This window comes from Podarcis raffonei, chromosome 5 (genome assembly GCF_027172205.1).
Source record: "Podarcis raffonei isolate rPodRaf1 chromosome 5, rPodRaf1.pri, whole genome shotgun sequence".
Lineage (NCBI taxonomy): Eukaryota > Metazoa > Chordata > Lepidosauria > Squamata > Lacertidae > Podarcis > Podarcis raffonei.
The window spans coordinates 96,913,883-96,929,890 of record NC_070606.1 but is presented as its reverse complement, the minus strand read 5'-3'; the positions used below and the strand labels follow the sequence as shown (position 1 = coordinate 96,929,890).

The following is a 16,008-nucleotide window of genomic DNA, read 5'->3' as shown; positions in this document are numbered from 1 at the left end:
ATGGGGTTTGAAAGTTCTGTCAAGGGGACTGACAAAGGAATGATCTGCCTCTCCTCTGCCAGCCGGCTTGCTTTCCATTTGGGTCATAGAGGAAGGGGCAAAATGACAAAAATAATGGACAACTTTGGTAAAATGGAGTATGACAGAATTACATAAAATATTAAGTCTAATTATTATTATTATTATTATTATTATTATTATTAATTGTTTATACCCCGCCCATCTGGCTGGGTTTTCCCAGCCACTCTGGGCAGCTCCCAACCGAATATTAAAAACAATACAGTGTCAGACATTAAAAACTTCCCTAAACAGGGCCGCCTTCAGTTGTCTTTTAAAAGTAAAATAGTTGTACCTAAACTCCCGATCACCTTGGGTGACCCGGTGACTTGCTAAATACATGGCTCCTTTGTAACCTGCAGACTCCCAATTAGCCAACTAGACCAATTTATGCACGAGTTGTTGCAACACAGTAATGTGAGTCATCTTCACAGCAGCCGGGAAGGGAAGCCGCAGGTTCAAACCTCGCATTCCTCTTCCGCATTCTCCTCATTGTCAACACACCAAGCGTGGGTGCTGCCCCACAAAGATCCACACGCAGAAACAGGTCCCTGCTCCCTAGGAGCTGACAATCTAAAACAGGCAATGGGAAGGCGGCGGGGGAGACGTGGGAAAGGGGGGGGGGAGTTAAAAGGGCACTGAAGTGACCCAATGCAACTTTATGAACTGCATAAATTTAGTAATCTGGGGGTGTCAGGTTATCTTGCAGACTGGGAATGGTTTTAGCAACAGGAAACCAAGGGCTGGGCTAAATATTTTTTTATTTTTTATTATTGCTATTCATTCATTCATTCATTCATTTATTAGCCACCCTCCACCCTAAGGTCTCAGGGTGGGTTTGTTGTTGTTGTTGTTGTTGTTGTTGTTGTTGTTGTTGTTGTTTAGTTGTTTAGTTGGGTCCGACTCTTCGTGACCCCATGGACCAGAGCACGCCAGGCACTCCTGTCTTCCACTGCCTCCCGCAGTTTGGTCAAACTCATGTTCGTAGCTTCGAGAACACTGTCCAGCCATCTCGTCCTCTGTCATCCCCTTCTCCTTGTGCCCTCCATCTTTCCCAACATCAGGGTCTTTTCCAGGGAGTCTTCTCTTCTCATGAGGTGGCCAAAGTCTTGGAGCCTCAGCTTCACGATCTGCCCTTCCAGTGAGCACTCAGGGCTGGTTTCCTTCAGAATGGATGCGTTTGGTCTTCTTGCAGTCCATGGGACTCTCAAGAGTCTCCTCCAGCACCATAATTCAAAAGCATCAATTCTTTGGCGATCAGCCTTCTTGATGGTCCAGCTCTCACTTCCATACATCACTACTGGGAAAACCATAGCTTTAACTATATGGACCTTTGTTGGCAAGGTGATGTCTCTGCTTCTTAAGATGCTGTCTAGGTTTGTCATTGCTTTTCCCCCAGGAAGCAGGCGTCTTTTAGTGGGTTACAGTATGAAAAACAATGTAAAACACCTTGCAACTGTGAAAATAAGGTGGGTGCAAAAAACAGAGACATTGTATGTAGCCTTGTTAACCATGAAAATCCTTTAACAAAAACATTTTTTAAAAAAAACACACACCTGGGATCTTAGGGTAAAGGGCAGATAGAAGAAGAAGAAGAAGAAGAAGAAGAAGAAGAAGAAGGGGCAGCCAACACAGTTGCACCAGAATTGGCCTCAGGCGCTCAGATTGCCTAGCCTCAATCAGCAATCTGGCTGCTGAATTCCATGCAGGGATGTCTGTGTTGTGTACGGATGAGACTCAGAAGGATGTGTAGAAAACCAAGCCCTGGAGAATTTTATCACCTTGCAGTGCCTTACAGCTCTGTGAATCAAGGGATCTGTCTACGCGGCAGGCACCCAGGAGGCAACGTTCCCTGCCCAGAGGCAGCGAGTCAAATGGGAAGGTGCGGTGAATGGAAATGTGCCAGAAAGCAAAAGCTCGCAGCCGGGAACGAAGGAAGACTCAAGACCTCCGTCCAATTCCCCCTGCAACAGTGGCAGCTAATCTATCCCCTCCACAGTGGGGCAGCGCCCCAATGTTTGCACCAGTGTTAGAAATTAGCCAGGCACCAGGTGCATTTTGCAACTGGCGCGGGTCAAATTGCGATCACGTGGAGACCTCTGGATGCCAGATTGGCAGCTGACATCTCCATATCCTTCCAGCTTTCTTAAGCAGGTGAGCCAAAGACCTTATTTATTGCATTAATCTCCCATCTTTTTCTCCAAGGAGTACATGGTTTTCCCCCCTCCTCAGTTAATCCCCTACAAGGCAGGTTAAGAGGCTGCGACTGACTCCAAGGTCACACCGTGAGATTCCTGAGTGGGGATTTGAACCCTGATCTCCCAGGTCCTGGTCCAACACTCTCACCACTAAACCACACTGGCTTCCTTCTACTATGGGGCAGCTCTATAAATGAAGTAGGTAAATAAATAAATATGGGGAAAGCCAAGTGTCACTTTAAGAAGAATCTGATATATTGTCCTTAAAGCCGGAATTTGTTTTATTCTGGATTGTTTTGTTTGAAGTTTTAATATGTTGTAAACTGCTTTGGGATGTTTTCTTTAAAATATAAAGCAATACAGAAATGAAACAAATAAATAAATAATGCAAAAAAACAACCACCTAGATGTTCAACCGTGGTGAACATAACCTCGGTTTAAGGTGCAATTTGGTGATTAGCTTATCTATCTGAGTTTCTAACCCTGGTTTGCACCACCATTCTCCTTCCTGGCCCCAAGGACCAAACACAGGTAAACGTATCCTATCACCCCAACAACAACCCATTAAGATAGGCTTGTCTGAGAGTAGGCAACTGGCCCAAGGTCTCCAATGCAAGCTGGATGCTGCCCAGCTGGGGGTGCACTGATCCTGGCACAACCCTCCTGGCCCACCCGCACCCATGCCGCTGCCAGAACCAGGCCAGAACTGTCCTTTGGCTCGAGAACCTAGCCCTGATCTTTGCGGATCCCAGCTAACAAGCCCTAGCAGCGTCAAACTGCTGTCCGTTTCACGCCGTACCAGAGCCTCCCGGCCTCTGGGGTTTCACACGGCTCTTTCTGGAACACTCCCGCCCTTCTCCACGGAACCGTTTAAGCTCTAAAGCGTCGAGGCCTGACTTATTTAGATTTATAAACTCCACCGAGTTCCCTTAAGGCCTCAGAGCTGTAAAGCAAAAACAAGGTATTGATTCGAAAACAAGCCAATTGATTTTTAAATTGAGTACATATATATCTGGCAACTGAGGGAACCGCGGGGCGGGCAGCAAGTGTGTGGGGGGGTGAATGTGCTGTAAGAGATCTGCAACAGGCACCCACGACAATGACACCATCACAATCTCCATCCACAGCTGCAATGGACTTCTCTAGCTGGGCGCTGCGACAATCCGGTTTTCCAGATTGACGAAATATTGCTGCTTTTCAGCCTTGGGGAATGTGCCTGCCACCACAAAAGAACCACCGTGAGGAAACCGTGTGGAAACCCTGTAATTTTTTTTGGGGGGGGGGAATTGGTCAAGAGACTCGAGGTGAAACCACAAATTATGTTTAATAAGCAGAATCAGGAGGGTTGGTTGGTTTTGGTTTTGGTTTTAAACACCGATTTTACAACTCTGCAAATTAATTTGTCAATTTTGGAAACCCCATAATAAAAAAGAAACAAAGGAAAACCCAAATGTACGGAAACGTGTTTTGCTCCTGGATTAAACCCTGTTATTGGCGGTGGTTTCCCCATAGGAGTCACTCACGAGTTCTTATCTGCTATCCGGCGACAATTTGTTGATCAAATTGCCATAGTTCAGTATAATAATACAGTTGTACCTTGGTTCTCAAACACCTTGGTACTTGGACATTTTGGCTCCTGAACACAGAAAACCAGGAAGTAAGCGTTCCGGTTTTTGAATGTTTTTCGGAAGCTGAACGTCTGACGTGGCTTGCAATTGAGTGCAGGAAGCTCCTGCAGCCAATCGGAAGCCGTGCCTTGGTTTTTGAACGGTTTCGGGAATCGAATGGACTCCTGGAATGGATTTAAGTTCAAGAACCAAGGTACGACTGTAATAATATCCTTGTAAAAAAGATGGCACCTAGACATTCTGTTGTGGCAACTGTAACCTAGGTTTCAGGTGCCATTAAGTGATTAAAAAAACGAAGATCAGGGCCACTGGGCCCATCACCTACTGGCAAATAGAAGGGGAAGAAATGGAGGCAGTGAGAGATTTTACTTTCTTGGGCTCCATGATCACTGCAGATGGTGACAGCAGCCACGAAATTAAAAGACGCCTGCTTCTTGGGAGAAAAGCAATGACAAACCTAGACAGCATCTTAAAAAGCAGAGACATCACCTTGCCAACAAAGGTCCGTATAGTTCAAGCTATGGTTTTCCCAGTAATGATGTATGGAAGTGAGAGCTGGACCATAAAGAAGGCTGATCGCCGAAGAATTTATGCTTTTGAATTATGGTGCTGGAGGAGACTCTTGAGAGTCCCATGGACTGCAAGAAGATCAAACCTATCCATTCTGAAGGAAATCAGCCCTGAGTGCTCACTGGAAGGACAGATTGTGAAGCTGAGGCTCCAATACTTTGGCCACCTCCCTGGAAAAGACCCTGATGTTGGGAAAGATGGAGGGCACAAGGAGAAGGGGATGACAGAGGACGAGATGGTTGGACAGTGTTCTCAAAGCTACGAACATGAGTTTGACCAAACTGAGGGAGGCAGTGGAAGACAGGAGTGCCTGGCGTGCTCTGGTCCAGGGGGTCACGAAGAGTCGGACATGACTAAACGACTAAACAACAACAAAGTGATTAACATATATATCTGAGTTTTTAACACTGGGAGAAGATAGGATCACGGGGCTGACCAGGAGAGCCAACCTATTCTGGCACCACACATCACCTTTGACAAGTTTCTGTGATTCTGTGAAGAAATCCTGCAAAGGGGAAGCAGGTCGTGAACCTCCACACGTTGCCGGCTCAGCTGGCATTGGGCAAACACACAGACCAGGAAGTGGTGCCTTTCCCCTTGCAACCGCAGGCTGGGTGTTGTGTTTGTGGAGCGGGGTGTTACTCAGCCACCCTGCCCTGACAGCCCGAGATTTCCAGAAAACCTCAGCAGCAGAGCGAAAGGAAGCCAGTCAGCGCCGGGTAAAGAAATCAAGCCACTTCTTCCAGAGCTGTGGGGGGAATTCCAAGCTGTCTCCACCCTGGGATTTTCACGCTTTCGATTTCTCTTTGGTTTGTTAGTTTTTTAAAAAAAGAAGAAGAAGAAGAAAGAGGACTTTCATAAGATCACAGAGTTATTTGAGAACTGAGGCAGCCCTGTCATAAGGCAACTTGACGAAGCTGCCAGAAGGGAGGGAAAGAGATTTGGGTCTCCTGTAACAGCAGCAATGCGGACTATTTAGAGAGACCCCTCCATGTGAGCAAGACCCACTCATTTCAAGGGAGCTTGTGCAAGGGAACTTCCCAGTTATTAGCGGGGAGGGTGGGGGGACCAACTGGAATTTCCACCGCAAGCACCGAAACGCCTGGGACCGTTTCCCCATCCTAGACCACATAGAAGTCTCTGCCATGTCCCACAAAATCACTAGCAGAAAATAAAAGCCACCAGTCCACCTTAAGTCTCCAAACGGTAATTAGTTTATCAGCGGAACAAATCTCTTTATTCATGCCTCCTGATCCAAACAATGTGACGGAATCAAGTGAGGTAGTTTTCTTTTTGTTTTGTTTTTTATTAAAGATTTTCTTGATTTACAAGGATTCGACCACTTCAGTCCACAGGTGGGAGATGGTTTATTTTTGCAAAGGCTCCCGTTTTCCAAAAAAGAAAGGGAAAGAAAACACCTGCAGGTAGAAATCTAGCATGTCAGGGAACAAGCTAGACAAGAACACTTTTCCTTAACGTACTCTGAAGTGCCACATCCCACAGACCAGGCCTATCGCTGCGATGATCATAGGATGAGGATAAAATGGAGAGACATAGCAGAAAACTCTCGACTTCTCCATGGCCAAAATGTAGCCTATGCTGTACAAAGAGTCACTCCTGTGGCTCCACCCACTTTTGCCTCTAGCCACGCCCCTGACTGGCATGTGGCCCCCACAAGTGGGACTGTGGCCCTTTGGATGGAAAGGGATTTCCCTGCTGCCTGTTTTGAACATGACAAATGCCAGAGCTCAGCTATCCCTCCCTAGGTATCAAAGCCTCCCATTGTTTCCCAGATCTTTTATTTAAAGTAATATTTATTGCTTGAAGGCCATGCACATGAAAATTGCCTTTGCTCTAATTAATCCTGAATCAAGGGCACCACTGGTGTCACAGGCCCTGGCCAAGGCAGCCTCCCTTCCAAGGAAACGCTTCCCTGCCCCCAAGCTGTATATTCTGTCCCACAACGGAGACTGGAGATAGTGCTATTTGCAACTCAAGGGCGGAAAAGGTTTCTGCAGGCAGATTTTGCAAGAGGGATGACCCTGATTGACCCCCGGATGCTTCTGGGGGAAGCTAAAAATGACTGAGAAAGGATGAGCAGAGAAAATGGATTTGAGCCTTGCAGAGCTCGTGGGCTGTAGACACAGCTTTAAACTGTCCCCAGCTGCCCTGAGCAAATCTGTGGGGGGGTGTTCCCCCCCCACACCCCGCCAATCACATGGACCTGGCAAAGCGAGCTGCCCAATTTCTTCCTTGCTAGGGGGAGGAAATTTGGGCTCGGACTCTGCCCTCTGCTCAGAGCTGGCTCTCGCTGCAAACAGAGAGGATCCCAGGATAATGAGCGGATCCTGAGTCATAAGGAAGATCAGGACAGTTCTGAAAGGACCCTGTGTCCGGTCTTCCCCCACGGGGTTTCAGATCAAAATATTTGAGAATGCCTGCAAGGGAACGCAGGGTGTAACTGCACAGCATCCCTGGCCTTTGTTAAGGCTGGCATATACTATCAGGCTGCACAGATCCCGGATTAATTTCTACAGTATCCTATTAGTAGTAGTTTCTCCTTGATTAAGGCTGCGGTCCCATAGACACTTGCCCAAAGTATATTCCCACCAAATTCAATGGAACTGCAGTCTTTTTTATATACATAAAAAAGGACAGTGTGAGCCTGTTAGAACATGCAGGAAACTGGGGGGAATACATTATTCAAAACGAACAACTTTTTGCAGACTTGTATAAGGGATATAGGAAGTGGTGCAGGAAATTGAGCTTTTCTTGGAATAGAATTAGTTTTACCTTCACCACAATTAACATACACACACAAAAATTTGTTATCTTCAGGCTCTTTCCCTTGCATTCTGTTTGTTTTGCTTTCTAGTCCTGCACAGGACTCCCTCAACCAGCAGTTGTTGTTGTTTTTAAATAAACAATAAGCTTAATTAGAATAATAATTAACATAATGTTGCTGTAAGGTTTAAAACTTAGCTGGAGAACAAAAAATTGGCAAGAGAGAATCTTTCTACTTCAATAGGGTGGGGTGGGGCACGGTGGGGGGAGAGAGAACTGTGGAAGACACTGAAATCACAACTGGTTGCCACAGCTGACTTTTCATATGGACTAGAAACTTGATTTGCTTAGGAAAGCCGATGCTCCAGATTCTGTGCCCAATCCCAAACTGAAGACTGCATGCGCACATGGTGGGACGACAGAAGTGTAGAGCATATTGGAGACTGCAGTAACCACGTGTTGAAAAAGCAGAATTGAAGCGTTTCAATGAGCGATGAGGAGGAAGCCAGATCTCAATCCCAGAGTACTTCTAAACCAAATGCAACGAAGAGCAAAACTACCAAGCTGAATTTGTGGGAACTGAAAGGCTTTGAGTCCAAAGTCCTTGCCCCACCAATCACCCACAACTTCAAATCCCCAGTCTGCCCCACACAAATCAGACAGGTCACAAGTCAAAATCTTAGTAACATAGAACTGTTGAATTGGAAGGTACCCCAAGGGTCATCTAGTCCAACCCCCTGCAATGCAGGAATCTTTTGCCCCTTGAACCCATGACCCTGAGATTAAGAGTCTCATCCCCTACTGACTAAGCCTAAATGAATATTTGCAAAGAAGACTGTTCAGATCACTCAGGCAAGCCAAATGATGGCAGTCTGCTTCCAGGACAAAGAACCTGCATTTCAAACAATGGAACAGCTTACAAATAGACTTATATTTCAAATGAATTCAAAACCACATGCCTTGTTTTGAATCCTACACTAGCACTTCTTCAGAGGAGAGCTGGAGCGTCTGCTCTGCATGTAAGGTAAAGGTAAAGGTACCCCTGCCCGTACGGGCCAGTCTTGACAGACTCTAGGGTTGTGCGCCCATCTCACTGAAGAGGCCGGGGGCCAGCGCTGTCTGAAGACACTTCCGGGTCACGTGGCCAGCGTGACATCGCTGCTCTGGCGAGCCAGAGCCGCACATGGAAACGCCGTTTACCTTCCCACTAGTAAGCGGTCCCTATTTATCTACTTGCACCCGGGGGTGCTTTCAAACTGCTAGGTTGGCAGGCGCTGGGATCGAGCAACGGGAGCGCACCCCACCGCGGGGATTCGAACCGCCGACCTTTCGATCGGGAAGCCCTAGGCGCTGAGGCTTTTACCTACAGCGCCACCCGCGTCCCGCTCTGCATGTAGAAGGTCCCAATCCACAGTATCTCAGGCAGGGCTGGGAGAGACTCCTTCCTGAACCCCCAGAGAGATGCTGCCAGTCGGAGTGGACAATACTGAGGTAGGTGGACGAAGTCTGACTCAGTGTAAGGCAGCTTCTCACACTGGGGAAAGGCTGAAGACTGAACACGGGAGATTGCTTAGTGAAGGAGGGGAAAAGGTGATCCAAAGTCTTCCTTTCTCCCTCCTAAGAGATGCTTCCATGTCTTGCAGGCCTGCCTGATTGCTTTCTCATGGGCAGCCATTTGTCGTAAAAAATAAATGTGACCTGGGTAAAGCAGATACTCCATCTGTTGCCGTCTCAGATGGGCGCACGGCAAGAGACTCCGAAATACTGCCTGCCCCTCCAAAAAGAGAGGGAGGCCAGCAACGCTTCAATCATTTGTCTCTCACTTAACAGAAATAAATCTGAAATCTTTTGAAATATGCAAACAACATCAAACCGATTTAAGTGCTAACTGTTGGTGACGGTTCCTGCGTCTAGATTTAGAGTCCAGCCAGACACACCGATGTGCAAACTTCATGCTTTGGCACAAACGTTTTGAACTCTTGAAAACACATTTTAACAAGAGCCATTTCGATCTAGCCCGGCTGCACTGCTTCCGTTGCTCTGAGTGTGCAAAGAACTCGACATATAATCGAAAGCGTATTTTGAAACACACACATATCCTCACTGCCACCATTTCGGCAACTTTGTGCCTCTCAATTTAGAGGACTCCCCAAAGCCAGGAAAGCCTCAGCCAAATCGAACCAGAAAGTCTCTTGAAAAGCCACAAGACTTTTGCTTCAGCTGCCAACAGATTAACACGGCTACCCTCTGGAAGTCGTTTCTGCAATTTGGCACTCGGGTTTGGAGGGAGAAATATTCCACATTCTCCAGGTGGTGGGGTGTATGTCGGTCAGGTCTATGCCAGACGCTCTCTCTACAAGTGCCCCCCACCCCACCCCGTTTGATTTCCAGAGCTGGGCTCTTGAAACTGGATTACTTTGGGGGTGCTACTGCACCCATAGAGTTGGAAGGGTAATCCAGTCCAACCCCATGCAATGCAGGAATGCACCAGTAATGACAGATGCGGACCCTGGGGGGGGCAGGGTCTGTTCTGGGGCTTTCAACAGGATCCTAGCCATGCTAACCTCCAACACTGGATATGCTTGAGAGAGATCTATGGAGGCCAGATCCACAAATAGCCCTGCTGGCTAAATGGAATCTCCACATATAGAGGCAATGTATCTCTCAATAAGGGATGCGGTGGCACTGTGGGTTAAACCACAGAGCCTAGGACTTGCTGATCAGAAGGTCGGCGGTTCGAATCCCCGTGACAGGGTGAGCTCCCGTTGCTCGGTCCCTGCTCCTGCCAACCTAGCAGTTCGAAAGCACGTCAAAGTGCAAGTAGATAAATAGGTACCGCTCCGGCGGGAAGGTAAACGGCGTTTCCGTGCACTGCTCTGGTTCGCCAGAAGCGGCTTAGTCATGCTGGCCACATGACCCGGAAGCTGTCTGCGGACAAACGCCGGCTCCCTCGGCCTATAGAGCGAGATGAGCGCCGCAACCCCAGAGTCGGTCAAGACTGGACCTAATGGTCAGGGTCCCTTTACCATTTATCTCTCAATAGCTGCTGCATGGGGAAACTCAGGAAGGAAGGGCTGTTGCTGTGGTCTTCCCAAAACATCTGGCTGGCCACTGGGAGAAACAAGATGCTGGACTGAACAGATTTTTGTGTGCCTACGAGACGGTGCCTTAATCCAGTTGTGGTTCCAGCCCAGAACTTACAAACCACATCACCTCTCGCACGGCCACCCTGCACACTTAATTAACACCAAGTTGCAGCCTGAGTGCTCCATTACAGCTGCAGAAAGGTATTAATCAAGACGCAAGGGGATATAACGACTGGAGTGACCCCGGCTGGCCCAAAGCCCAAGAAGAACGAAGGCTTATTACGGCCAGCACTTACGGGCTCGCTTCCTTCATTTTCCCAGCTGCCACAACCATTTCTGAGAGAAAGCACTTTGCGATCGAACATCAGGTGTGTGTTGGGGGGGGGGGGAGCAGGCACATTTGCTTCCGCTCAAGCAGACTGAAGAAGCAGGTTGCAGCAAGAGGGGATCATAGAATTGTTGAGTTGGAAGGGATCCCGAAGGACATCTAGTCCAACCCCCTGCAATGCTGGAAAAATAGCTAATAATAATAATAATAATAAATTTTATTTATACCCCGCCCTCCCCAGCCAAGACCGGGCTCAGGGCGGCTAACACCCGATATAACACAATTGATCGAAATACAACTTAAAAAACAAGATTAAAATACAACATTCAAACATAAAAATGCAGCCTCCTTTCAGTGGGAACTCTAATCAAAAACTTTTGGGGGGATAAAAACGTCAAGTCTTCACCAAGGTTAACTATCCAGACTGATCCTACGCGAGCCAGAAAAAAAGCCAGGGAAGTCCCCAAATAGGAGTTCCATCACAGAAGGAAAAAGAAAAGAGGGGGAGGGGATCAAGTTGATTCCAAGCCAAAGGCCAGGTGGAACGACTCTGTCTTACAGGCCCTGCAGAAAGAAATCAGATCCTGCAGGGCCCTGGTCTCATGAGACAGAGCGTTCCACCAGGTCAGAGCCAGTGTTGAAAAGGCCCTGGCTCTGGTTGAGGCTAATCTGACTTCCTTAGGGCCCAGGACCACTAGGGTGTTGCTATTTATGGACCTTAAGGTCCTCCATGGGGCATACCGGGAGAGGCAGTCCCATAGGTACGAGGGTCCTAGGCCATGAAGGGCTTTAAAGGTCTGCTGCATTGTGGGATATCTTTGGAAGAAGAAAAGGCTAAGGAGTAAATCAGAGCTATCCAAACTGCACATCGTGCCACGTTACTGTGTCAGCTGCAGTGTGTGGTTGTATCGTGTGAACACTCCCCGAGTTCCTCCCGGGGCTGGAAAGGAGTTAGTTTACCCTCCCTTTTGCTAGTAAAACTGAATTACTATGTCGTGCGAAAGAAGAATGGCAGAAAAAAATGGATTATGCAGAATTGGACAAAATGACAGGAAGGATTCGAAACCTGCGGGACCAGAGATTCACAGAAGATTGGAAGAAATTAGATGAACTATTTGAAGAGCAACTGTAATCAACAAATTACGCTGGTAGGACTGCAAGAAGTTTTGTAAGGAGAAATCTATGAAACGTTACAAAGTAGAAAAAGAATAGAGATAACAGTTATGAGATTTAAATGTCATAGGGAAAGTAAGAAATGTATACTAAGAGATTAGACTGGAAAATTTCCAGATGAGATTGAGGGAAGTCAAAAAATTGTATAAGATGTAAAAGCATGTTTAATTACTGTTGAAAATGATATGTTAAAAAACTAATATATACACACACACACACATAAAGAATTACTGTGTCATGAAATGACGCATGTCTAAAAAGTGTGTCACCGACATAAAAGGTTTGGAAAACTCTGGAGTAAACCATACACAAATCTGGAGTGCAGTCCCTAAGACGGTTGTATGGCTCCTTGGACGCCTCCCTCCAGCAACTCCTGCAGCCAAGCTGGTGCCAAACGTTTTGCTTTGCTTTCCTTTGGACCCCATCAGGGAGGCCAAGAGGGGGGTCTTGTCGCCTGGGCAGCCCAGGACCTCCAGACCCATTCCTCAGGTTTGCAACGCAGAGAGGTAACTTCGATGCTGCTAAGGCAGCAGTTTGACTTTGCCCCCGGAGGCACACTCCATTGTCTCTCAAGACAGACGGATGCCAACGACAGGCTGCCTATTCTCTCTCAAGTCCAATTCAAGCTGCTGGGTAAAGGCCCAAAGCCCATCCCTCCCCAACCTGGTGCCCTCCAGATGTTTTGGACTACAACATCTCCACCAATCCCAGCCTGGTTCCCTGCAGGCGCTTGTAGGCCAATGAGTAGTATTTCTAGCCCAGAACAGAGGTGGGCATTTGGAAAGGGGTTAGGTAGCCATTACTGCAATAACATGAGTGGGGCAAGTTCATAAGAGGCAGCAGCCTTGGATTGTACGGCGACCAAAGGAGAGCCCAAAGCAGAGGTGCTGCGGTTGTTTGTAAGGGTTTTGGAAGAGGAAGGTAGAGGTTAACTGCTAAAAGCGTGAGAGTATTAACAGAAGAGGGGTCTTTGTGGGGCATAGACCACTAGTGCAGATAGTATGAGAGCTGAATGTGGTGATCAGGAACCCAGGAGTAACACTGTATTCCAGGCGCCAGATCAGAAAAAATGCTCTAGGGAGTAAGGCTAGAGGGTGCAGCTGAACTCGAGGTCCCTGCAAGGCAGGCTTTAAAGAGTGGATATGGGTCTTGTACAGGGGTCAGCAACCTTTTTAAGGCCTGTGGGCCGGTCCACCGTCCCTCAGACCATGTGGTGGGCTGGACTATATTTTGGAGGAAAAAATGCACGAATTCCTATGCCCCACAAATAACCTAGAGATGCATTTTAAATAAAAGGACACATTCTACTCATGTAAAAACAAGCTGATTCCCGAACCATCCACGGGCCGAATTGAGGTGGCGATTGGGCCGCATCTGGCCCCCGGTCTTGTAGGACAGTGTTTCTCAGAGGGTGTGGCAGGAGAGGGTGGCAAGTGTGGTGGGAAGATTCAAGGGCCATCAAATAAACATTTAAACATTTCAGTGTGGCGTTGTATACGATAGTACGACAATATCTTTTTTATTTGCCAAATATGGGTAGATATCTTTCCAAAAGGAGAGCAAGAATGTCAAGTGATTCGGAGGAAGACCAGACAAGAGAAAGGCTTCTTTGTGTTGATGGGATGGTGGGAGTTCCCAGCAAAAGCAAGCTCATTCCTCTCACTCAGTTTGTGTGCATCCTTAAGGTACATAAGTTTACAATTATATTTTGGAAATGATTTATGCTCTTATGTAGCTGCATTGTTTTATACCTTCTGGATGTCCTGTGATCATAAGGTAAAGGACCCCTGGACAGTTAAGTCCAGTCAAAGGCGACTATGGAGTGCAGAGCTCATCTCACTTTCAGACCAAAGGAGCCGGAGTTTGTCCACAGACAGCTTTCCGGGTCATGTGGCCAGCATAACTAAACCACTTCTGGCGCAAAGCAACACCGTGACAAGAGCCAGAGCACATGGAAATGCCATTTACCTTCCCCGCCACAGCGGTACCTATTTATCTACTTGCACTGGCGTGCTTTCAAATTGCTAGGTTGGCAGAAGCTGGGACAGAGCAAACGGAGCTCACTCCGTTGCGGGGATTCGAACCGCTGACTTTTCAATCGGCAAGCCCAAGAGACTCAGTGGTTTAGACCACAGTGCCACCCGCGTCCCTTACTTTACCTGTGATCATATTATAAATAGTTGTGTTCTACATTTACACTGCCACAAGTTGTTGCTTCGGCCCAGTATACCTGAAGGAGCGTCTCCACCCCCATCATTCACTGAGTTCCAGCTCCGAGGGCCTTCTGGCGGTTCCCTCACTGCGAGAAGTGAGGTTACAGGGAACCAGGCAGAGGGCCTTCTCGGTGGTGGCGCCTGCCCTGTAGAACACCTTCCCATCAGATGTCAAGGAAATAAACAACTATCTGACTTTTAGAAGACCTCTGAAGGCAGCCCTGTTTAGGGAAGTTTCTTATGTCTTATCACTTTTTATTATTATTTTCATTAATTCTGTTGGGAGCCGCCCAGAGTAGCTGGGGAAACCCAGTCGGATGGGCAGGGTATAAATAATAAATTATTATTATTATTATCCAATGTGTTTCTTATCAATGAAAAATTCAGGGTGGCACAAGGAAGTCTTTATTGAGAAAGTGTGGTCCAGAGAAAAAAGTTTGAGAACCACTTCCTTAGGGAAGCTGGCATTTGGTGGACTAAGTTGCCAGGCTAGTTAAAAGGCCCCATAGTAGGGCACTGATGTGCTGGGTTAGTGTAGGATTTAGGACCTTATGAGGACTTATAACACTTGGTTAATTATAAGGTGCTGTTGGGCAGGGTGCCCCGAAGCCAAGAGGAAGTCAGCAGTCACTAGGATTTAATTCTCACTGCAGGAGTCAGCTCTGATCTGTTCCACTCCAGACAGCAGAGTTGTTGGCAGGGAAGCAACATGACCCAAAGCAGCTCCATACATAAACGATAACCCCTGCCCATAGAAACCTAGGATCACAGGGAGAAGGGTTCTAGCCGGCATTGCTCCCTGAGATGCTAGCTTTTTATGAACAGGGGGCGTATTTTGATATATTTGGATAACATGCTATGAGGAACATCTATAGAAGCCCTCACCTGGACACAGGGTTATTGCCTCAGGGATAACCTGGCTTAAACAGGAAGGACAACAAGTTCAGGGGAAGAGGCGGCAACCTCCGCACAGACTGAGCTTTAAAACAGATGTGAAACAATATTTGTCACGTTTATGTGGGCGCCAATAGAGCCTTCATCTCAAAGGCATCTTCTCACCAGCAGCAGGGAATCCTGTGGCCTAGGATATTACTGGACTCCCATCAGCCCTGGAGGGTCCCACCTGTCCAGTCCCTGCTGTACAGCAGCCCTGCAAAGCAGGCCAGCACTGTTCCCTTGCCACCCCAAGGCAAGTTTCCAGCGAGGGACTGGAGATCCCGGGCTCACCTAACGCCTACAGTGGCAACGATGAGGCTTGAACCAAAGGGCTGCTCCCTCCCCTGGTTCTCCAGCTCTGAGAGCCAGGTTTCCTGAGCATAGGCAAAGTGCGTGCGCTTCCCCGCCGCCTCCAAACTGAGCTTTTCAGGCCAGGTGGCTTCTTAAGACGCGATACGGTCTCCGCCACGCGCGCTGACCTCGGTTTTCGAACTAAATAATAAAAGTAACAATACTAAGCCAGATTCCTCCAGCCGCGCTGGGAAAGCCCCACTCACCCAGGCGCAGGAAAAGCACCACGCTGAACATGGAGAGCAGCGTGGGCACGACGACGCCCAGGAAGGTGGGCAGCTTGCGCGCCCCGGCGGCCCTGGCCGCGGACGGCTCCGCTTCAACCGAGACGCTGCTGCACAGCCGGTAATTCAGCAGCGGGCTCCGCTCCGACGGCCCGCCGGAGCCTCTCGCGGGCCGGGGCATGGTTGCGGCTCGCTCCGACGGCGCTGTGGCGCGCGGGACCCGACGGGACGGGACTACGACGGCCGGCCCCGCCGCCGGCACCTCCAGGGCGCAAACCGGCCCGCCCCGACGCGCCGCCCCCGGCACCGCCCCGATCCCCGCCTCCTGCCTTGACGGGCCGGAGCGAGCTCGAGCTGGGCTGCTTCTGCTGGGGAAGACAGGAGGGGAGCAGGGAGCGGCTTACTCGGGAGTAAAAGGTCTCTCCCGAAAGCGGAGCTGCTTGCCTAGCGCGGAGGAGGC

The 16,008-nt window shown here is 48.5% G+C and overlaps 1 protein-coding gene across 1 annotated transcript in view; it reads right to left on the bottom strand.

Moving 5' to 3' along the window:
* The window catches only part of LOC128414887 (solute carrier family 12 member 9-like), a 93,597-nt gene extending 77,835 nt beyond the window's left edge, over window positions 1–15,762 (bottom strand). Inside the window, exon 1 of the mRNA XM_053390821.1 lies at window positions 15,531–15,762. Within this exon, the coding sequence (XP_053246796.1) occupies window positions 15,531–15,729 (199 nt within the window). The 5' untranslated portion in view covers window positions 15,730–15,762. The remainder of the gene's footprint in view (window positions 1–15,530) is intronic.
* Between the last annotated feature and the right edge of the window lie 246 nt (window positions 15,763–16,008).